The sequence below is a fragment of the Barbatula barbatula genome, assembly GCF_947034865.1.
Source record: "Barbatula barbatula genome assembly, chromosome: 14".
NCBI classification, from domain to species: Eukaryota; Metazoa; Chordata; class Actinopteri; order Cypriniformes; family Nemacheilidae; genus Barbatula; species Barbatula barbatula.
Genome location: NC_136777.1, coordinates 20,316,031 through 20,339,506, shown reverse-complemented (window position 1 = coordinate 20,339,506; position 23,476 = coordinate 20,316,031). Strand labels below are relative to the sequence as shown.

Genomic DNA, 23,476 nt, shown 5'->3' with positions numbered 1-23,476 from the left:
TGTTAAAATCATTCAAGTGGAGTTAGTGCGAGAGTCCAGTGTAAAGCGGTTTCTGGAGGGTAAGCGCTTTTGGTCCGTAAGCGAGGATGGCCTTACCTTGGCTGTTTTTTTCACGCGTTGACATTTTAGCTGGGTATGGGGACAGAAATAATAATCTCTCAACATCAACACGAAAATGGCAGACAAAACAGAGCTCTACTGAATTCACATTGATAACAGACATGTCAAGGTAGTTGTGATATCAGAAAGGTCTGGATGAGCAATGGGGAACCAGGAGACAGGAATGTAGTTCTGTGTATATTTCCTTTTAACATACGCAGAGAAAGAGAGAAAGGGGGGTTGCTCGCATCCATGAAGCCCCTCAAGATGAGGTCATTTCAGATCATGCTAATCTCGACTACTTAGATTTGAGTCATGCTAGTTCCTGTTTTGTGTTTAAAACTTATGAAGTGAAATTCAGCTCTTGCGGTTAATTTGAATGATTTCACTTTGCAAATCACATGTAAAAGAGAAAAGGTTAACTACTGTATATACAGCCAAGAATATCTGTTTTTCTCGCACCACTGAGTCACAAACAAGGAAAACACGTGAGGAACCAAAATAAATTGAAACATTTAAGACGATGGCTTTACCTTGACTGATGACTGGATCTCTGTGTCTAAAGAGAAAACAAAGAAACACCAAAATATCAAAACAAATACTGCATTCTAATAAGGTTATTTATAAGGTTCATTTTTTACATTTTCATTTTTGTGCCCTATGAGACAAACTGAACCGTCAGAGCAAACACATCATTCTGACGTCATTCACTCTAATGTTACACCTTCTCATACCGCCTAAGTGTCAGTACTGATTTACAAGTATTACTAAAACGTGTTCACACATGATCTCTAAAGTGTACTTTAAAGACAGCATTTGTGAACAGGGCTATAGTCACACTCTGTAGCTGTAACTTACTTGTCTGCGTTCTTCGCAACTTTGGCCAGCAGTTTAGAAGTGGAGGCGGCTTTCACCAGCTTATTCCTGTTGTCCTCTCCGCTGTCCCACGTGCTGCTCTGAGAACGCTCCATCCCTCCCCGCTTCGCACTGCTACCCCTGATGGAGACCCCAAATATTAGACCCAAGACATGTACAAAACATATTCTGTTCTTGCAAAAGGAAGCAATAGCGAGAGGCTGAAAAAGAAGTCAAGGGTAGGAGTGGCATTATGACCTTGGAGGTGAACATTTATCAAAGCAAAAGTAATGTCACTATTCACTAAACCTTATGTCTTTCGAAACCTGTGCGGTTTTCTCTTTATTCACTAAAAGACATTGAGTCTTTTGTATTTGTAAAGTAAAAATCACTGCAGAAAGTTTGCATGCAGAAATATGACAAAATCACAATGAGTAAGCACTCAGTGTGTGACAAAGGTTTTATCATCCGATTTAACCAAATCACCTGAACTGATCAACTCTCACCTTCAAAATAACTTCTCTTGTTTACTTTGGCTTAGACAACTTAGATGCTAGTGTATTTCGATTCGGTTCCTCCAATCACAAATGACCACTCCTTTCCTTTGGTTAATTTTAAACCGGGAATCAGAAAAACAAGCAACGCCGCATCTTCAACGTCAAAGGCGAATTGTGGGTATGCGATCCCGCGGGTAAAACATGCACACACCAGGCACATCAGATAAAGCATAAACCACTCAACGGTTAGTACAGATAAGGCAGGTGAGAGTTTGAAACCCAGTCCATTGGCCAGCAAGAAACAACCGATGCGAAGAAAGAAACATTTGAGATTTAGAAAGAGAGAAAAGAGGAGTGTAATCCTCACGCGCAGCTGGTTGCAAGAAGAAAACCTTACCGGTACAAAAACAAACATGTGATTTTCAGGACCACCCCTACTTCACTTATATTTACAGTTTGTTTACCCCTCTGCTACATCTTTAAAAAAAGTTATATTTATCTTGGGGTTTAAAACTTCGTACAAGTGCTTTAATGCCCTCAGATTTAGAAGATAATTGATATATTTTAAGATTTCCCACAGTAGGAGTGATCCAAAAATGTACATTTCAACACACAACAGTTGTTATACAGGTCAGAGCTGTAGCGCAGTATCTCCATCCTTGCAAAACAGAGGAGTGAGAATGGTAGAGGGGCAGTGAATGGTAGTCCGGGGCAGAGCGACACACTTCCAAATGCAAAAAATGCTCCACTAGGACCCTAAATGAAGTCAATCCCGTCCATTTGTGTGAAAAAAAGTATGTCACACTACTGCATTTTAAGATATGCATACTGGTAATAGATATGTATACCGGTAATACCGCAATATTTTTTTGTAACCAGAACCGTCACCTCTACAATGCGTTCTTAAAGGAAACTGACTTGACTGCAGCCAGAACCCGTCTAATAATCTGATCCTTGTGGCATCTAACAGGCATGGACGCGACCATGAAACGACATTACGAGAACTAATTGGTTTTCCACTTCCCCTAAGCTAATGGGAAGGGACAGCTTGCACGTCTAATATGATTTGTGTTAGTAAGTACAGACTAATAGTGTTGATGCACGGCTGGCCTAGCACGATTATTCTGAAGCATAAATGTCTTATTAAGCAGAGGCCAAGGGTCTGAGCACAGAAGATACATCTGCTTTACATTAATCTCTCTAGTGGGTGGACCGCTCGGTGCTATCCAAAGCATTACTGACACATTCTCATCACTACTGCTGGCCTGATGCTAACAGCACAGAATGAAGAATGAGTCCGAGCCAATTGATCTCAAACTTAGTTCAGGAAGAGAAACACTGTATTGTACTGTATGGGTTTAAGTATTTGTTAAGGTCATCTTTCCAAAGCACTGCTCAAATTGTTCCTTCTAGAACATTGATCCCTAAAGATTAAATGTACTTTATTAATATTATTTTAATGGAGACGACTTCTCATTTCCTGTAAATGTGTTGGCATAGACAGAGTGTTATTGTAATGTTTTCATTCATTTATTTTAATGTAATTAAATATTTTTAGGGCTGTCAAACAATCGCGTCCAGAATAAAAGTTAGTGTTTCCATAATGTAACTATAAAAATGTATAAACATGTATATCATTTAATAACAATATAATAACAAATAAATAAATACATTTAAATATTTCTTAATGATTTATACATGTAAGTGGTTGTGTTTATAAATCCAAAATTAATATGCACAGTACACAGACAGATATTATGTCAACATAAACTTTTATTCTGGATTAATCGTTCGACAGACCTAAATATTTTCAGATGTTTAAATTACCATGATTTTCAATATGATTTAGAACTACATTTTAAGCAAGGACATATAAACCTTTCAGGCTCACAAGTGACAAGGTTAGTGGTAATGTAGGATCGGTTTTACTGATTTAACAGATTATTTAAGCGATTTTACCTTTTAAGACATATTAAATAAAAAACAATTTGATACGTTTAATGTGCATCTGTTTTCAAAAATGATTTGAAGGGCTGTCACAAGATTAATCGCTATTAATTGTATCCAGAATTACAGTTTGTGTTAACATATGTCTGTTTATAAACAAATACATACACATACTTTACGTGTATACATATTTAGGAAATATTTCCATATAATTACCAATAGTTGAAATGATACATAAATGTTTATTCATTTGTATATCTTTTTTAAATATATGCATGTATGTGTATGTGTTTATGAATGCAAAATTAATATGTATACTACCCAAACATACAGTATATTATGTAAACATAAGCTTATTCGGATGCGTTTAATCATTTGACAGCAATCGTTTGTCACCCAAAAACGTTTTATCGCAGATTTTGATTTTTAATTTCTCTCGAGACAACGAACGGGGAAAACTACCGCTACATGACAATGAAACAATCACTACTGCGCTCTATTGATCCTAATATCGACTTAAGAAGTGTGTCAGCCCTGCCCCTTTGGCTCTCAAGTCAACGTGTTGCGAAACAACAGCAAGCAGATTGCCAAAACGTTGCTCGAACGTTGCCAAAAATGTCTATGGCTGTCAGGAGGAACCTTTTGGCCGGGGTTGACCCCTTGTTCTCCGAGGCTTGTCTTTGGGGTTGTGGGGGGTGAGGGGAGGGGGGGTTGCTAGAAGGGGACGGTGCCTGAGGGGTGCTGGGTGCTGAGGGGGCTTTATCATTAGCCTGTGCCGGCTCCTCTTTCTCCTTGATTTCCTCCATCTGAGGCTTGTCTTTTTTCCTCTCGCCGATACCACTGCGAAAAAAACACGCAGGTCAACAGAGGACGATTTTTATACACATGAAGGGATGAGAAGACTGGAGATCAACTCTGGGGTGAAAAACATGACAGTCGTATTACACAGACATTTGGAGGCAGACTTGAAATGAAAATAATATTAAGGCTAAAAAACATTAAACAAGCATGAAAACCACATTTTTGGTATACAAAACTTTGGCATAAACAGTTTGAAGGTCCATGTGTAGCTTTGACTTGAGCAAGATCAATTACTGAATGTCACGCAATAAAAATCATTTTCTTTACTAGCCTTCAGTGTAATGATGTGGTTTTCAAATTCAGCAAACACATCATATTGAGATGCATCAGTTCTAAACCAAATGTATTTTTAGGAAGCCACAGATAACAGTTTAAGGTTATTAGTGTGGTTTGCACCTCACTGTGTTGGTGTAGCTTTGCATACTAATGCATGTATTCAGATATTTGCGGGTTCGATTTGTCTCATCTATTTGGATATTGTGCTCGTGTGAGCATACTACCTCTTGGCTGCGGAAGACAGCGTCTCCTTCTTGGCTATTGACACTGTTGAGCTGTCTCTGTGAGATTTGCGGCCGCCGGAACTGCCGTTGGCAATACAGGACATAGAGTAAGCCTCACGCATCGGAGCCTGACCTGCGGGAGATGAGAAACAGATCGATTTAAATCTCTCTCCTCTCAGTTAAAATAGAGCCACTGAAATGAATAGAGCGGTTTATCGCTGCTCTGCAGCTTCGGTGATTTTGCGTGACCAATGACTGTACAGTATAGACTCTCTATCAGGGTATCCACACCTATGTTTGACCGATACATTTTCATTATAAAACTATTTATGAGGGATTGCGATGAATCCTCAAAGAGTAACTGAAACAGCCAATAAAAATTTTTGACCCATGTAAGGAATTTTCGACAGAACAAAAATCTCAATGACTTTTGCAATCCTGGAAATTTCCTCACCCTCAAGTTGTTCCAAACCTGTGTACATTTCGTTCTGCTAAACCCTAGGAAAGATATTTAGAAGAATGTTTGTAACCAAACAGAACAATTTCATGAGTTTCACAAGTTTCATTTTCAGTTATCTGACTAAATGAAAGCAATAATTTAATGTGAATTTAAATACTTCAAACTTAGTCCAATATAATTTAATAACATGAAACATGAAAGAGGTCCCTTTATTTACATCAATCTTCTAAAAATAAGTCAGGTTTTAAAGTCTTTGACCACACTGAAAATGTGTGATTTTGTTTAAACCAGCTAATATTTGTGTTTAATGTAAAGAAAAAACATTTTTATCAAAATAAGTGTAAAAATGTCTTTAACCTAATGCTTGTAACCAAACAGATCTGGTGCAGGAAAAATGACAATGGTATTCAAAGTGCCTGAGAACTGTTTGCTTTCTTACGTTCTTAAAAACATCTTCTTTTCTGTTCAATAGAACAAAGGAATACTATACTACAACTACTACTCAATGGGGACGAAGAACTGTTTGGTTATAAGCATTCATCCGGATATCTTTCTCTGTGTTCATCAACAAAATTATGACCATTTTAATTTTTGGGTGAACTGTTCCTTTAAGCGTTTTTAAAAAGTAAATGTTATAATGTAAAATAAGTCCTTTCCAGGTCACTAGTCAAATGCAAGAAAATCCATGGCATGATAACTTTGCACATAAAGTCAGATGTCTTTGCCTCCATTGACGCACACGAGATCTGTGGAACATTCCCAAGTCATGCTGGGATAACACGGATCATCAGATTTGCACAAACATGTGGATTTCATGCCAGCTCAGTGCATGCTTACATTACCAAAAGTGGAGCAAATCTAATACTAAAACCCCTGTAAGTTTTTTCAGTTGAACTGTCCACCCGTTACTGTTGAGGAATGTATTAGCAAATGATTTATCTAAAGGGAAATGTGTCTATTCTCACGCTAAACCTCAGTGTCACGATTGCAATGGTTTGCATCAGCCATGCTATTTAAAACTCTCTCTGAATGTCCTGCATGTGGAAATGGCTGGATTAGGTGCCTGGTTTCCCGCTGGTCATTTCCTCGACCCGTGCGCTGCCTGAAAGCGATCAGGGTCTGTGTAGCTATTGTCTTACTTTCCCTGTAGCTCTTGCTTGCTGGATTGTATTAATTGTTTCTCCCCAGGGCACGTGTCTGTGTGTGTTATCTCAGCGGGGCGGTGAAACCATGTCTGTGCCACATGGCTGTGTTTCACGCTCCATTAGCCCACAACAAAACACACAAGCTGTGTGTGGCTGAGACCATCCGACTGTGGAGAGCCTTTGTGTGTGTGTGTTTATTCTAACAAACTTTAAAGGGATAGTTCATCCCAAAATGAAGATTCTGCTATAATTCAAGTTGTTCCAAACCTGCACTGAAAAAAATATGATGTGCCTTAGTAGATTTTATGAAAATAAATAATTAAAATATACTTAACATAATAATGTTCCTGTTGTTAACAAACAACTTGTGCGAAAATAACGTAAACATTTTGTGATTAAAATTCCTAATTTTGGTTGTTAAAATACATTTTTTGTTTGAGTAATTTTAAGTGATAAAATCCAACTCATAAATTGGTAAAATTAAGTTTACTTAATAACTTTGTGTTGAGACTACATAAATGCTTTTTGTGGATATAACTACGTTGGCATTATATCTGTAGTTCACAGCATCCTTTGTATCTGATTGCATTAGGAGATTCATTTAAGGGTAAAAAGAAAGACTTGTTCGTGTTTTTATTTATCTGTGAGATTTAGGAGAGTTTTGGTATTCTTTTTTTGTTTGGGTTGTGTAAGTTGAAGAGCGATGCTTGTGCCTAGGCCGAGGGAGACACGATATTAGTATGAAGTGTGTTATTTGACTTATTGAGCAGTAACTGTGCTAATGCTAGTACAGAGACCACCAGTCTCTTCTTACTTGACTATCTATGCTGTTAATTTTTTTATATTATTTCAATATGAAATTAAGCGATCCGTCAAGTTCGATGTTTTTGTTCAGCGTTTACTTTGTTTTTGTTAAAATATCAATTAAATGTTAGTTAAAGTTTTTAGATCCTTGTAAAGAATTTTTTTTGAGTAAATTCTACAAGTAATCTTTTTCAGTGTGCATTAATTTCTTAGTTCTTAGAGATATTTTTGAAGAATGTTAGCAATTTTCAGTTTTGGAGAATCATTGACTACCATAGTAGGAAAAATTGAAATGGTAGTCAAATGTGCACCAGAACTGTGTGCTTTCCTAAATTCTTCAAAATATCTAATTTTATGTTCAACAGAACAAATAAAAAACAAAGAAATTCTACTATGGTATCCAGCAATGATGCTCCAGAACTGACAATTGCCAACATTCTTCAAAATACCTTTCTTTGACATCTATAAAGGTTTGGAACATCTTGAAGGTGAGTAAATGATGTGAAATTTTTTTTGGGGAGGGTGAACTATCCCTATAACCCCCTCCGTCTGTATTTCCATTTTTATATTTATTGTGTATTTAATGCCCATAACAAAAGTCGACTAAAATGATACTGTTACCTTTTGTATTTATTATTACAAGTACAGATGGAAGCTGAATATTCACTTATGGCACTTATTATAGGATAAAACTTTTATAAATATATAAATATTTCATTTAATGTTTACCAACCTTGTGAACATATTTGAGTTTTATGCAGATGTGCATGTTTAAAATTCACATTAAACTTATGGCAAGACTCATGTTTACCAACTCTGACACCTTCTATGTTTCTCTGACGATAACGTCTTCATGATCTCATACTTGTAATACATAGGGAGAATCGAAAGCTAGTCTGATGACACAATCTTTAAGAAACTAAATGTCCAAAAACAGTTCATGACATCCCTGCTGTGTACTGTATCTTTGTGTGTGTGTCTGCAGAGGCTCACAGGAAGACCTTGTGTGAGGCACTCCCACAGGAAACCAAGAAAATATCTGCTTTCTATCCACAGACTGTCACTGGCTACACAGCTCCCAACCCACAGGCATAGATCATCAATTCACACTCAAAATACACCAGAAGCTACATTGCTCACATGTAAAGATGTCTGTTATTGACTGTATCTTTATTTAGAGTAACACTCATGTCTGCACCGGACATGGCGCCGGCACGATGCGACACGACAAAAGAAATTAAAACGCATTAGAACCCATTATAATTTTATGCGGCGCGCCATTCCCATTAGAACAACCCGTGTGTCGTGTCCCGTCACACCGCGCCGCATCCGGTGTAGACACAGTGTAACTGCTCATACAAAATAACAAGCACTTCCTTATTCCTCAGTGAATTTTTAAACTTTCCTGATAGCCACATCATTATAAAAAGGGCATTTCAGAAGAGCACGTGTGTGGAAATATGGGGGGGTCATGGGAAATTACAGCGTAAATTCAGAAACTGAAAAATGCTTGTAACCATAGCAACTGATCATTTGGAAAGAGACAGATCCTGAGCATTTATCCACAGACCGGCTGTCCCAGAGTCATGTTTAACCGCTGCATTTCAACACACAAAAACAAACTTTGGAATGAACATGCGGCCAGATATAAAGATGAAGTTATCATGTCATATTTATTTGAACGTTCTTGACTTCTATTACAAATTCAAGATTCATTACACACTGCACACCGTAACACTACACAAACACTGTTGTTCAGGTGAGGTTAAACTTTATCCATCTAAATATACCTAAGAAAATGGATATGAGCCACAGGATAATTTCATAAATAATAAATGATTAAAATAAAATTCTAATAAACTTAATTAAAGTAAGTAAATATGAATATTATCTACCTTTCGCTATGTAATACTGTGGGTCATAGTTGACCAGACTTGAATTTTTGTTCACAAAGATAAAACCCTGCTTCAAATAATCCCCCCGGCTCTCTGCATATGTGTGCTTATGAATGAAAGTAAATAGGTTCTGTGTGACCACACCTTCCCCTGCTGCTTTCACACATACACACGTCCTCCACTGCCATTAATACAAATCCCACATAGAAAGGGAAAGAAGTAGGCAGAGTGGACACAGGATAACATGGTGTCAGATTTTCTAGGTCTTCAATCTCTCCCGGTTTATGCTAAACTATAATTCTTCTTTTCATGCTTGACATTTATGTTTCTTTTGATATATGGAAAGCAGGATATAGACAGAAGGGTGTTACTCAGATTGTAAAGAGTTGAGAGTTCACATGCATGTCACATGTCATTTCTGAGCTACCATCGGCACCAAACAATATACTGTAGTGTAGTACATTTACATAACATTTATGCATTTGGCAGACGCTTTTATCCAAAGTGACTTTGTGCAATCCCCTTAGATTGAACCCACGACCTTGGCTCTTACCACTTCGCTACAGGAAAGAGTACAAATAATGCAGATTTCGTGTGCATTGTATATAAGGGTTGCACGGTGTACCGGTGCTACGGTAGCATTGCGATGCTAAAGCCTCGAAATACCCGAGATGCCTCTCTATTTTTGAAACGGTAGTATCGTAGTACCGTTGTTAATGTTGCATATGCGCATCAATATTCATTGGAACACTTACATCTGCCTTTTTGCTGTGTTTATCTCCTAAATGAATGTGTGTTTTGAATTACTTGGACGAGATAATGATTCAAATTAGCATTTTGAACGAGTTGGTTAAATGATTCACTAAAATGTATGCCACCTACTGGCCGTATTAGTTCCGCATTTAAAGAAAGCCTAATATTCCACTTTTAAAGACTGCTGTATCAAAGAAATTTGTCCTCTGCGAAAAATTATCAAGTGTACTTTAGTATTTACAACAGTAAACCACTAAAACTCATAGACACTTGTGTTTTTGAGTCTTGCCATAGTAAATGTTTAAGTATGCTACAGTATTCACTACAATTTATCCAATTACTACAGTTAATACAACAACATATTCTAGTGCAAAACAGTTCACTATAGTATATACAAAATGTTTCATCTAAATCTGTGTTTTTGTATAGATTTGAATTATAAACATGGCACAGCATCGTGATACTACTTGGTATCGAGATACTTCAGCTGGTATAGTATCGTAAGACATGTTTTTTGTACCGTGACAACCCTAGTGTGTATTAACCACTATGGACTATAAGTGGCAAGACCTTTCAGAAATGCCAAAAAACATGACAAAACATTCTTTACCTTTGAGTTGTGTGCATGTAACGTATTCCATCATGCATAAATGTCTATGTGTGTGTGTGTGTGACAGGAGGAAAGGAGCCAGTGTGTTTTACACACACTGTGTTAAACAGAGAACAAAGTGAAGTCGATTTAATAGTCGAACATTAAAAGCTTTTCCCGGGAGCAGCAGATCTCACACACGAGCGTTCACACACACGCAGCTGCTCTTCAAATGGAAATGTTGTGCGCCTTGGGTCAAGGTTGGATTGACACTGTTAACAGATCCTGCCCTGGCATGGCTCCTACACTTCCTGCATGTAAACAGTGTTAGGATCACTGGAGGCAAACACACACACAGCGTTCGGTTACCTTTGCTGCTCTGCTGTTTCTTGGCAGCGGCGGCCGTGTCCTCGGACAGAGCAAGACGCCTGAGCACGTCGGCCAACGCGGCCTTCATCACCGTCAGCTCATCGTCCTGCTGCTGAACCCGCAGCTCCAGAGACGAAAGGCGATCCTGCACATCTGATGTGCTCGCTGCCGAAATACTGTCATCTGAGATCAGAGAGAGAGAGATACAGTTCACTTACACATCGTATATTTTCTTCTTATTGCCAACAAATGAATTTTCCTTTTGGTCTGTTTGTTTCAACAATGTTTAATGTCAATGGACGCACAGCTTTATCAAAATGACACGCAGATATTTATATACATATTTATCAGTCTTCGTGCTTTTTAATATTTAAGTGAAAAGAAAAGGTTTATCATTACACCATAGAGCCATACGCTTGATTCTTGAAAGTCTCCATGAATTCTTGAAAGTCTACATGAAAAAGTCCATAGAAATCAATGGAGGCCATAGAGACATACTCTATTGAAAAATGACATCTGAGCTTTCCTTCTCTTTGCGCCAGCAACAACTCAGGTCAACAAACATGGAGGAATAAAACTGTACAAGGAGACGTGGGAAGAAAAGCTTATGAATGCTTCAGGTCCATTTAGTTTAATGTGTATAAAATATTTTCTGAAAGTAAACAAGCCTTTAGTACAGTAGATAGACTTAAGTTGATAATTTACCCAAAATTGAAGTCTTTCTTCTTCAGAACAGAAAAGAAGAATGTTGGTAACCAAACGAAACTGCTCCCCATTGACTTTAATTGTACCACCGAGTCCTTTTTCAAAATATCTTCTTTTGTGTTCCACAGAGGAAAAGAGTCATATAGGGGCTTTAAACAACATCAGGGTGAATAAGTGATGGTAATAGTCATTGGTGGGTAAACTGTCCCTTCACAACTAACAAACAAGGAATACAAGCTATGGTCACATACATCTGGGATGGCATGAAGTTAACTCATGTATATTACCTGCATCTAAAATCACACGAAAATCACATTAGAATCCACGCTGATGCTTATGTTAAAGTGTTTTTGAGGGACTGTAAAAATTGTTGCTGCTGTAACACAAGCGTGGACGTGTGGATGGGGGCACTATAGAGTACTGCAGCCGGTCGGGTGCCAGGAGTAACTGTGGTTGGGGTTTTGATCGCTGGAGCGGTTCTCTGAGCGAGGGGCCCTGCATTCTGAACTGTGGTTAGCTAGTTTAAGGCGCATAAAATAGCACACTCTCATACACACCAGCACATCTCTGATCCAAGATTAAATCTTAACCATTTTTACACAGCTTATTAATCATTGAAAGTACTGACTGTCTCTTGTTCACTTCAATGGGTGCAAATGCGAGAAGAAGCCTATTACCGCACCGCACATTCTGATACTGAAAGTCAGCAAGTTCCCCAAATAGTTCAAATGAGCTTGGGTATTAAGGTCATGGCAGAGCACAGGGGGTTGTGTCGGGAATGCCTTGGCACACATTAATTCACTCACACATGAAACACACACCACAGCCTTTTTAGGAAGTCGGTAAATACCCAAACAAAACACATCAACGTCCTAACAAAGAGTCTTTCTGTGCACCCTAACCCAATGTACATTATTAGACATATGGTCAAGCACGTTAGCCGGTTATACACCAACAGCTGAGCAAACATTCTACAGCTAACTGCTCAAAGATCAATCAGTCTAATCTGGCAACTGCAGTCATGGATGCAGTCAAGATCGATTCAACATCAGCCACAATGAACTTCCGGGAGCCGTCCATACATCGCCTGTCTCGAATCAGAAACCGAAAGAGAGCGCAAAACTACTGATCGTTTATGCCTTCAAAAGTTTAGATTTTCATTTGACTGTTTAAAATAACACTGCGTTTATGCTGCGTTGGCATCATATGCACGCGCACACTGATGTAAACAGCCTTACATGAAGAAGAATGCCGGAAGGCGGAGTACTGCCAGGTCCCACCTTAGGTGAAATATGAACACCACATTAAAACAAATAGCCGAACTAAAGTGGCAAAATTGCATGGACTATTGCCATTTGTATTCCTGACAGTTGAAGAGTAAGCTTGGCAAAATGGCAAATGGCGGTGACGAAATCTCCGGCCAGAGTAGACGCTATCCTATCGGCTTAAAATGAGAAATGCAGCATTCACCAGAATTTATGAAAAGCCTCTGGTTCATGTGCATTCGAGACATGACGGAAACTAGACATCAACGTTAATAGCAATAATCAATATGGATATTTCTCTTAAACAAACGCATCAATTCGCTTCAGAAGGTCTTTGCCCAGGGGGCCGTGTCGAGCCGTTCTTTGATCGATGGATGCACTTTTTGAGCTTCAAAAAACAACACCCATTCACTCCCATTCTATCGGTTGAAAGCTAAATTATACGTGGTATTATAACTCTGACTAAATTATTCTTTCGGAAGAAAACCATATCCAGCAAGGATACATTGAGGGTGAGTAAAACATGAGGAATTTTTTTATTTGGTAGTGAAATATCCCATTAAGCTATATTAGCTATCCTACTGCTTGCTGTCTGGAAAAAAACATGAATTAGCACTATTGTCGTACTGACATTGACAGGTAATTAATTATAATGAAGTAATGTGTCAGTAAAAACGCCCATTTTGTTACATATGTATTTGACTATGTATGTTGAATACAGTTTTGTAGAGCAAACGTGAGAACAAGTGGGCATCTTTTGCTAAATCATCACTATTACATGTGTTCATCCATTACTAAAATCTATATGGAATAAAATATATATTTATTTATAATATTTAATTAAACACAAAGCTTTAATTTCCATGTATTTCTTATAATTGGTTTATATTTGAAATATTTTTAAACCTATTCAGTAATGCATTTTATCACCGTGATAATACTGTCTACTGTAATAAAAGCTTCATCAAAAACCGCAACGTAAAAATGTAAGACCGGCCTAGTCAAAGGGATTATTTATTCAATGTAACAAATACAAAGAGTCTTTTCATTCGAGCTGCAAGAAATGTTACTGTCGGTTAAAAGTAGTTTGAACTTATCTACCTAGAACCCATAAGCAAACATTTCAGATGCTTGGGAGCCAGTAAGATTCAAAGTCTGGAAAGCTGTAAAATCCTACAATAGTTAATTTACTTTCTCTGCCCTCAGTTTCCTTTCTGTCTGCAGGTCCTTCCGTTTGAAACGTCTTATCTCAGCGGACATAACACAATCGTCTATAACACAATGCCTTTCTTTGAGAGGAAATTGGTTCGGGAGATTGTCCGATATTGGCAGTGCGTACGGAAAATAACATGGGCAGTGAAATAGAAATACAAAAAAATCCTAACAGGAGGTAAAAAGAGAAATAAAGGATTGGAGGCAGGGTGCGGTAATCCCAGGTAACCTTAAAGGAATAAATCAGATTGTGTTCACATAAAATTATTTGAAGGGTATTACTACACTGGAAAGGAAAACTAAACTGCTGGCCTATCACTTTACAGTTATGTACGTGAAAACACTTTCCTGTTTTCATTGGTGCCCCCTCAGAAAAGTCCCTAACCCACCAGACCCACCTCCCTTCACATTTCTACCCATGATTCCTTGCAGGCTAAGAGGAAGGAAGGCCTCTGCACATGTCATATTTCACAATAGCTCGTCAAATTCCTCAGTTTTCGACCCCCAGCCCTCTTGCACGTACAGCTAAACGCACAAACACGCCTTCAACATAACCCACTCAACTTTAAAATAAAGCTGATTTCAATTCCCGATGCCACGAGAACCTCCCATGCACAGATACGACAACTCAAAAGCTCAAACGTGCAACCCCAGCGAGATCCTAGACTTGATGCAAGACCATCCCTAGGCACAAGGCCAGATAGCATGCATGTAAGACTTGTTTTTGCCGTTCTTCATTTTGACTGGAGGTCTATGGAGGAAGTCCTCGGGGTTGGATAGCAGATTTACAGCGGAGATACGACTCAGTGGCGCAATCAGCCTTATTCAGATGCCCAGCCGTGCAAACACAGCCCGCTGAGCGTTGATTGACGCTGCTTGTTAATGTAAGCTATTTGCAACACTTCAAACAAAAAGTCCAAACAGTGCTGATAGCGCCGCAGATCTGAGAACGGTTCCAATCTTGCACACTTCCTGACCGTGAGATAAGGGCTGCAATAAGAACTGGGCTGGATGAAACACTGGAGACTTATGTTTCCTGCCATCTTAACAAGATAAATAATCAAGTCACTCTGTCAGGGTTTGGCGATCATTAAAAGACTCGGCACACTTGTAAACTGGAGTACAGCACATGCCTAAACTGGTTTGGTGTCTGTGTCTGCGTTATATGGTTAGAGCACAGACAAACATTTACGTATCATACACATCATAGACATATAATTAAGGGTTTAGTGAACACTTTGAAAAAGAACCATGGTAATAATATGGTTTCTTAGACAAGTACAATGGCAATTCAATGTTTGTTTTAATATGGTTTCCCTTTCCATACCAAGGTTCATGGCATGGTACCACATGCATTCTGGTGACATTTCATGATTCTAACATCTTTATTTTATTTTTATAATGTATCTTCTATCATACATGTAGTCTCTATACCATTTAAGATTGAATGATGGAAAGGGCGAAAACTTTAAACTGAAAGTTCTACAAATAAAAATCATGTTAGTTTAACACATTTGGCAACATGAACACAGATAATCAATGCTAAACATAACTTTAAAGGGATAGTTCAGCAAAAAACTAAAATTCTGTCATCGTTTATTCACATTCGAGTTGTTGTAAACCTTTATAAGTTTGTATGAATGCTTGTAATCGAACAGTTCTTGGCCACCATTGACTACCGTAGTAGGAAAAATGACAATGGTAGTCAAAAGTGCCCCAGAACTGTTTGCTACATTCTTCAAAATATCTTCTTTTGTGTTCAACAGAACAAACAAAAAAATAGTAGAGTAGGGGTTTCCTACTTTGGTAGCCAATGGGGTCCTTGAACGGTTTGGTTATAAGCGTTCTTCCAAATTTCTTTCTCCTGTGTTCATCAGAACAAAAACATTTACAGATAAAAAAAATACAGATTTGAACAACTTGAAGGTGAGTAAATGAAGACGGAATTTTTGGGTGAACTTTCCCTCTAATATTAATATTTGCCACTTATATTTTATGTTTATCAAACAGTCTTTTCAGTGTACAGTATATAACTATAGATGACGTCCACATAAAGACTTCTGGTGCTTCAGAGCAGTACTGCAAAGACTTCCCTTATGAAACCTCAAATGCTCATCATGCGACTGATAAAAGCGGGTAAACCAAATTTGAGCAAGGCCAGTGACGGCTTTGAGTCATTTCCAGAGATGAGCTCATAGGAAGTGACCTCAGAGATGGTGCAAAAAAGAATGAAAGGACAGAAATACATTGATGCTTTTCTCTAAATGACTAGCAGCGGCATGTCTCCGCTGAGCCTGCAAGTAATATCTCATGTTTTCATGTGACAAATGATCATTACACAACTAAACACAAATCACACCGAAGGTGTGAGAGTTTTGGAAAAGGCGTCACCATCACGTTACAGTGCAAGCTGATTTCCAGGACCTCCTTTGGTCTTTCTCTAAATGTGAATCTAGGATACACCTGCATACGGGACCCCATGTTCAAACTGGACGCACACAGCGTTGAGCAAGTGGCCTTCATGGAAAGGGCACGTTTCAGGTTTCATTATTTTGCTTTGTGTCTCATTTATAAAATCATGATACACATATTTACCCAACTTTATCATTTCCACAAAACCAGTGTGGTCAGAGATGAACCTTTAATAATGTATCCCTTTCTGTAAAATGAATGAAATATTTTATTATGTTTAAGTTCCATATTGTGCAGTTTACTGACCTCTAAAGCACATAAAACAAACAAGACCAACACATTGTCCGGCAATGTCCAACGTTTTACAATCCTGGACTTACACATCTCAGTCAGTGGTACTCATTCAGATCTCCATTTAATTCCATGAATGCTGTGAGAGCCGCTCAAATTGGCGTCATAAATGTGATTTCTCCGCCGTCAGCATACTAGCAGGCATGTAATTCAGACATGATTAACCACATAGCAGTTTAATGATTCATTGTTATAGCCTGGAGTCTGACACACAGTCCCCCTGACACAAAACCACACACACAGTCTCACATCTGTGGGGTCTGGGTCTGAGATAAGATAATGAGAAGAGCAATGCTGTGACATGCGTTTTCACCACCTATACTTACGGACGGATTGTGCTGTGTTACTTAACACAAGCCTTCAAGCCTATATAATTGTATATTTGCAAACACTATAATCCACTGTGCACAAACACAGCAAATGTAACCCCTGCGGCGAGAATCATGAACCAAGATTACATTCGCGTTTGAGCTTTCAAAGTATACATTTTTATCAATATGTTCCCTGGGAATCAAACCCAGTTGCCCAAACAAGTGGCCAATATTCTGTGTGGTATACTGTATCACCCAATGCAATGTACTCAACTAAACCTTTCATTTCCATCTGAGTAAAGAACTCAAAGTAACAGTAGCCATGATTCTTAATTTCATACTTTTGATTTGATCGGACTGCCAAGACCTCGGCAGTGTCTGTAACAGCAGACAAAAGGAATTACGATTCAACTTCTTTGAATTGTACGGTTTATCAAACATTGCAATGCAGTTTTGTAATGAGGGCCTACATGTGGAATTGAAAAAATGCATCTCCACAAAAACGCAAATTATTGTGCCGTCGCCCGCTGCAGCTTCGAAGTGTTAAGCATGTGTTGTGACATGTTTGTTTAAAGACATTAGGCTGAGCCAACTATGTATGCAGAGGCAGAAAGAGACGGGGTAACATAGTGTCCTCTTGGTGATGGATGTGCAGGATTAACACCCAGAGACCCACATGCGGAATCATATCTGTTCTGCACAACCCCATTCTGATCAGCTACTTAACTTAATAGTTTAACATAACCAAATACAGAGGTGTTCTTGAGCGTGCCGAGACACAACCGTGACATCTTTTTGGACTCCAGAGCAAATGGCAATGATTCAGCATTGCGGACAGTTAAGGGTTTGAGACTGTGCATGTTCCCAGGGTGGCATTGATCAATCACGTGTTGGGAAATCTCTTTCAGGCAGCTTGGGGTTAATCGTAAAATGACATTCATGAATCAGGTAATTGGTCTCAAAAATAAGTCCAGATTTTAAATTCTGTGCCCATGTTCAAAGATGGCAAATTTACAGGGATTTGGATAACTACCATGATAAGTATATAGTTTCCCAGGGTATTGTACACCAAAACCATGGTATTACCTCAGTAAATGCAAATAAGGAAAGTTAATCACTAGGTACTTTTGGTAATTTTTTGTTGGTGAAAACCCAAGCGTGCCACACACATCCTGAGAAGTGAAGCCATAGCAATTGGATTGTCCCCTGCAGTATAGGTCATAAACCCCATCTTTCCATATAAACGAACAGGGCGTATGCTAGGGTTGGGCCGATAGATGTCAGACTGTCCACTGTATGACATTCTGCACGTGTCGAGCTCGTCCATTCGCGATTGAGACATCTGGGAATATGGGTGGGACTTGATACCTAAACTCCACCCAGGTCTTAACCTGGCTCCGAAATTACTTCATTGGCCCAATTTGTCAATGGCCATATTTGGGAAGTTCCAGACACCGGATGTTTAATTTTGCCGTATAAAAAGCACTGTATGTAACAGTTAGGACCATGACTATGATGATTAGCATATGAAGAGTTGATTTTCAAAATCAACGTTTTTATTGTGCATTCAAATTATTATCAATGAAACTGAAGTTGGGTTCTTTTAAAATACAGCTAACTGACACAAAAAAAACACAGAGTTGATTTGTTATTTAAAGTTGTTTTGAGTGTTTTTTAAAAGCAAGTTTTGTAATAACAATTGTACCGGACCTTTGACGTTGACTAGGATTCAGATTCGGACCTTTGTAAACTTTGAGAACCCTTTGTCTATAGTATATACAGCATCTAAAAGGGAATTTCTCCAGTGTTTAAAACATGTATGATTGCTATGTTTTTATTGTGCAAAGCTACTTGTTTCCTACTCTTGCGTGCACACGTTTTAGATATCTATTGCACAATCGTAAACTAATCTCTCTGTGTTAGATAAAACTTAAACACACAAATACATCCAACAAACACAACAGACAGCAGCTGTCCATCTGTGAAAGTTGTCTGAGAATGGGGGTTCTCCCTGGAATCTAGCTTAACACACATCAACAGTGCCAAATACAAGCAGACTGTTAAAACAGCACCTGTGTGTGTGTGTGTGTGTGTGTGTGTGTGTGTGTGTGTGTGTGTGTGTGTGTGTGTGTGTAGGTTTAGCTATGCTTATGCGTGCCAAATGCTTAAAAATACAAACGTGGCACAAGAGTATGAACACGCCAAAAACCAACCAGTGAAGACATTTTATAGGTGGTCCTCTTCAGTGAAAAAGGGGGATGTACTCACTAATGTAGTGAAACCAACCTGTGTGTGTGTGTGTGTGTGTGTCTGACAGATATGCTTAAAAGATCAAAAGAAAAACTGGACTTTGGTATTATAATTGTTATTCACTACACCTCTACAACTCGCTGTCACGCAACACTAGTTTTTATTGTTTGTTGTTAAAGGTAAACCATGTTAATATGGCACCACTCGCGGAACCAATAAAAATTGGTGTTTAATCAAATTGGTGTTTAATTGGCAGTACTGAACAGTCAACCCATCTCTCATTGGTCAGCCAAACAGATAACCACGCCCCCAATCTGTAGTACATGTTAAGCCAATATTGCTATCATAAGGGTCAGGACGTCAACCGTCATGTTTTGATAACGTTTGATGGAACAATATATCGCGAGATATCTGATAACGTTTTGTGTAAATCAGCCTGCCAACACTTACAGAGTTTTATGCACGTGAAGTGGAAATAAAGTATTTTCACATTAAATATCTACTATATACAATTTATATATATTTTTCCAGGAAATGGAAAAAACACTGTACTTTTTAAATGATTATATAATGTGTTGTCAAAGTTGAAAAGCTCTTTTAATACTTTTTATCGGTAAAGTATTTGCGAAACATAAACGTTGACTAATAATAATGATTGATGGCCAAAAATTGAAATCACAAAATATGGAGATACAAGGTTTCAGAAGGACAGCAGCGATACACTTAATGCCTTTTACAGGTTTAGTTTATGCATCGCCTACAACAAAATATGCGGAAAAAAATTTACGTTAGTAGAACGCACTAATAAACACACACACTCACACAAAGGTTAATTGTTAACCATATTTTCTTCTTCCTTAACAAACGTTTATTACTAAGAAGGGAAGTAACACCCTAACCAGGGGAAGAATACAGTCCACATCAGGCATTAAATTCCCTGTGTGTGGATTTATGTTTTGCGCCTGCAGTGTTAACAGTCTAACCCACATTCACAATTACACACATTTACAAAGAGACTCGTGTGTGCACCCCCAGGCCACCTCGCAAGTAATGAGACGCCACAAACAGACTGGGTACAGACGTGGCATTTCAAGAAAGCCACAAAACACATGCACATACAGTACATTCAAACATAGATCACTAGAAACTATATTTGTGCATATTTTGTGTATTTGACTACTGGACCTCACAGACCAACATAAAGACAAAAAGACTAGATGCAAAGATAGACAGGACCTCTTTGTCCATCATAAATGAAGCTGGCTTATTTGAACAAAGTAAAACTAACCACACGCAAAACTCTTCACTGGTGCGGTCACCATTCACGATCACAAGAATATCCAAACTGTTTTTCTCTCACTAAACACACACAGACACAGAGACAGAGCTGATGTGCATTCAGGTTTGTTGAACAGAGGTCAGAGTGTTACACACTACTTCCTCACCATGTGGTTTGCAGAAGGGAACCTCCGAATGAAAAAGGAAGAAGGCTTGTGCTAATACATTAACAGCTCACACACACAACCGGACATATGCATGCATGTCAATAGACCTCTTTCACACTCTATCACACACGCGTCTGCCCACAATCGCTCACTCCTACCAGCGCAGTGGTGGTTCAGCATGGCCGCGGAGTTACAGACAGTAGCTAAACCTGTCGGGCTGTCTTCCATTCTGTCCTCGAGCATGTACGTCTGAGTTTCTTCACGGCTGCCTGTCCAGCACCTCGCGTTTCCAATGTATTAGATCCGACTAGCCGAGTCTCGGAGAACCTGCTGCGCCGTCCCGTCTGTCTCTCCTGTTTTACACGCGCATTCTTTCTCGGCGGCGCTCACACAAGAGCCAGGGCGAGCGAGTGAGCGCGAGGCTGAGAGAGAACAAGGGAAACTAGAGTAGGAGGAGATAAAGGGATAAAAAAAGAAAATCTTGGTTGGCTGAGGGAGTGGCCAGAGCTTCTCGGCTAGCACGTCTTTAACCTCTGCCTTTCTGCGCGCATAGAGAGAAGCAGACACACACACACACGTCTGTGTTGTTTAAGTGTGCACTGGAGGGGGAGGGTAGAATGGAAGGGGGTGGAGACCACGTGGAGGTGTCATAGCTTCAAAAAACTGCACACACACATCTTAAACCACAATTGTTCTCAAACAGAAAACACTTCCTTGATTAAGTAAACTACACTCTTAAATAGTAGGTGCTTCTGAGGGTTCCCATAAAGCACCTTTAACAGCCGAAGAACCGTTGTGTTTCACAAAAGGTTCTTTGGGGCGAAAAAAGGGTTCTTGGGATTATTTAAAAAAGTAAGAAAGGGATGGTTCTTCAAAGAACCTTTGACTGAATGGTTCTTTGTGGAACCCAAAATGGTTAACCTTCATTTTCAAGAGCATAGATGCAGCAAAAAATTATTGTTAAAGCAAATACTTCATAACTGCTGATACTATTCTTGCTAACAGACTGTTTTTCACTTTCTGTTCCTAGTCTTAGCACTCATGCGTTCCAATTTGCATACTATCTGTCTCAAACAGAATGATATATTATGGTCCATTAACATTCCTATTTATTTCAAAGGCAGTTGTTCGGACAAGCATCTTTGAAGTTCACCCAAAATGCTGAATTTATTCACCATCATGTCATTCCAAACCTGTATGTTTTCTGCAGAACACAAAAGAACCACATTGGACCACATTGACTTCCATGTATTGACACAAAACCACATTTCTCATAATATCTTCGTTTGTTTTCCACAGAAGAAAGAATCACATAGAGCGATTAAATGACATTAGGTTTAATACATGATGACAGAACTAGTGATGAACCGATTTCTCCCTTCAGTGCTCGCGTTCACTCTTAGCTTTTATCAAAGGACGGACATGAAGTGCGCCATAACAAAGGCTTGAACGAATAAATATAACAAGAACAGCTCACAGCCAGCGGACAGAAACGTGTGATGCGGGACTACATACAAAACAAACTCTTGATTTGTAAATGATCAGCGGAACGATCTGTCAGTAAGTGATGATGCAGCTCACGTGGACCGTCATCAGGCAGGTGATGATATCACTGAAGCTCATTTTAAGCCTGTTTACATGAACAGACTCACTGCCCCTCTGTGTTCTGCGTGTTGTTTTCGTTCAAATGATTGTGCACCATATATAAACTTCTTGTATTAGCTAGCACTGCTCAGTTTGACTATAACTTGACTACTGTAGCTTTTATTACATCTCGTCTTGACTATTGTAACTGTGTGTTCACACCGAGCGCGAATGAGGCGTCAAGCGCGAGTGATTTACATGTTAAGTCAATGTAAAGACGCGATAGACGCGCTTGCGGCGCGAATAGCGCGAATGAGGCGGCGCGAATGACGCGAATTGCGCGAATGACGCGAATTGCGCGAGTTGAAAAATCTGAACTTTGGCGGAAATTCGCGCCGCGTTAACCAATCAGGAGCCTGCTTGAGTAGTGACGTAGACGACGTAGCGAGCAGAGGCAGAAATAAAAAATGGAGGACACGCTCATCTCAGTGTGTGGACACCCGGAGCTATATGATACGTGTTCATAAAAATAGGAATAAAAAGGATCTTGCTTGGAAGAAAGTGAGTGAGGAGGTCGGAGAATCCGGTAAATTGTAAAAACATTTTCGTGAAGCGAATTTCACTCGCGAATGACGCGAATAGCGCGAATGACGCGTTTTTCACGCGCGAATAGCGCGAATGACGCGAATGAAGCGAATGACGCGAATGAAGCGAGTAAACACAAAATGTTCAAGCGTCAAACTACTCGCGAATAGCGCGTTTTTGACGCCTCATTCGCGCTCTATGTGAACACACAGTAACTCTTTATACTGTGGCATCTCCAAAGCTCAAATCGTCCGTCTTCAATTGGTCCAAACACTGCCTCTAGATTCCTTCTAAAAAACAAAAAAAGGGATCATGCCCATATTATTTGTTTTTAAATATCTGCAGAATCAAGCAACTATCTATTTATCTGAATTGCTGCATCAGTATGTCCCCTCGAGAAGCCAAAGATCTTCTGATCAGAACCTTCTTTTAGTTCTACACACTAGACTCGAGCGTAGAGGTGACTTCTCAGTTATTGGGCCTCGCCTTTGGAACGACTTGCAGGTAGAGACCAGAATGGCCCCTAGCCTGCCTATTTTCAAGTCTCTTTTAAAAACTCATTTGTTTTCTTTGGCTTATTAG

At 39.1% G+C, this 23,476-nt stretch overlaps 1 protein-coding gene across 3 annotated transcripts in view; it reads right to left on the bottom strand.

The window, feature by feature from the left end:
• The window catches only part of eml4 (EMAP like 4), a 73,688-nt gene that overhangs the window by 17,243 nt on the left and 32,969 nt on the right, over positions 1-23,476 (bottom strand). The window contains exons 1-7 of one of the 3 annotated variants that reach the window (XM_079472699.1): positions 20,884-21,326; positions 10,775-10,957; positions 4,760-4,892; positions 4,038-4,238; positions 958-1,095; positions 633-658; positions 97-129 (exon numbers count right to left, since the gene is read on the bottom strand). In XM_079472699.1, coding sequence (XP_079328825.1) covers positions 97-129; positions 633-658; positions 958-1,095; positions 4,038-4,238; positions 4,760-4,892; positions 10,775-10,957; positions 20,884-20,968 — 799 coding nt within the window. In that variant the 5' untranslated portion in view covers positions 20,969-21,326. Of the gene's footprint in view, positions 1-96; positions 130-632; positions 659-957; positions 1,096-4,037; positions 4,239-4,759; positions 4,893-10,774; positions 10,958-20,883; positions 21,327-23,476 lie in introns of those variants that run through there. The other 2 variants (XM_079472700.1, XM_079472701.1) reach the window with 2 other exon arrangements.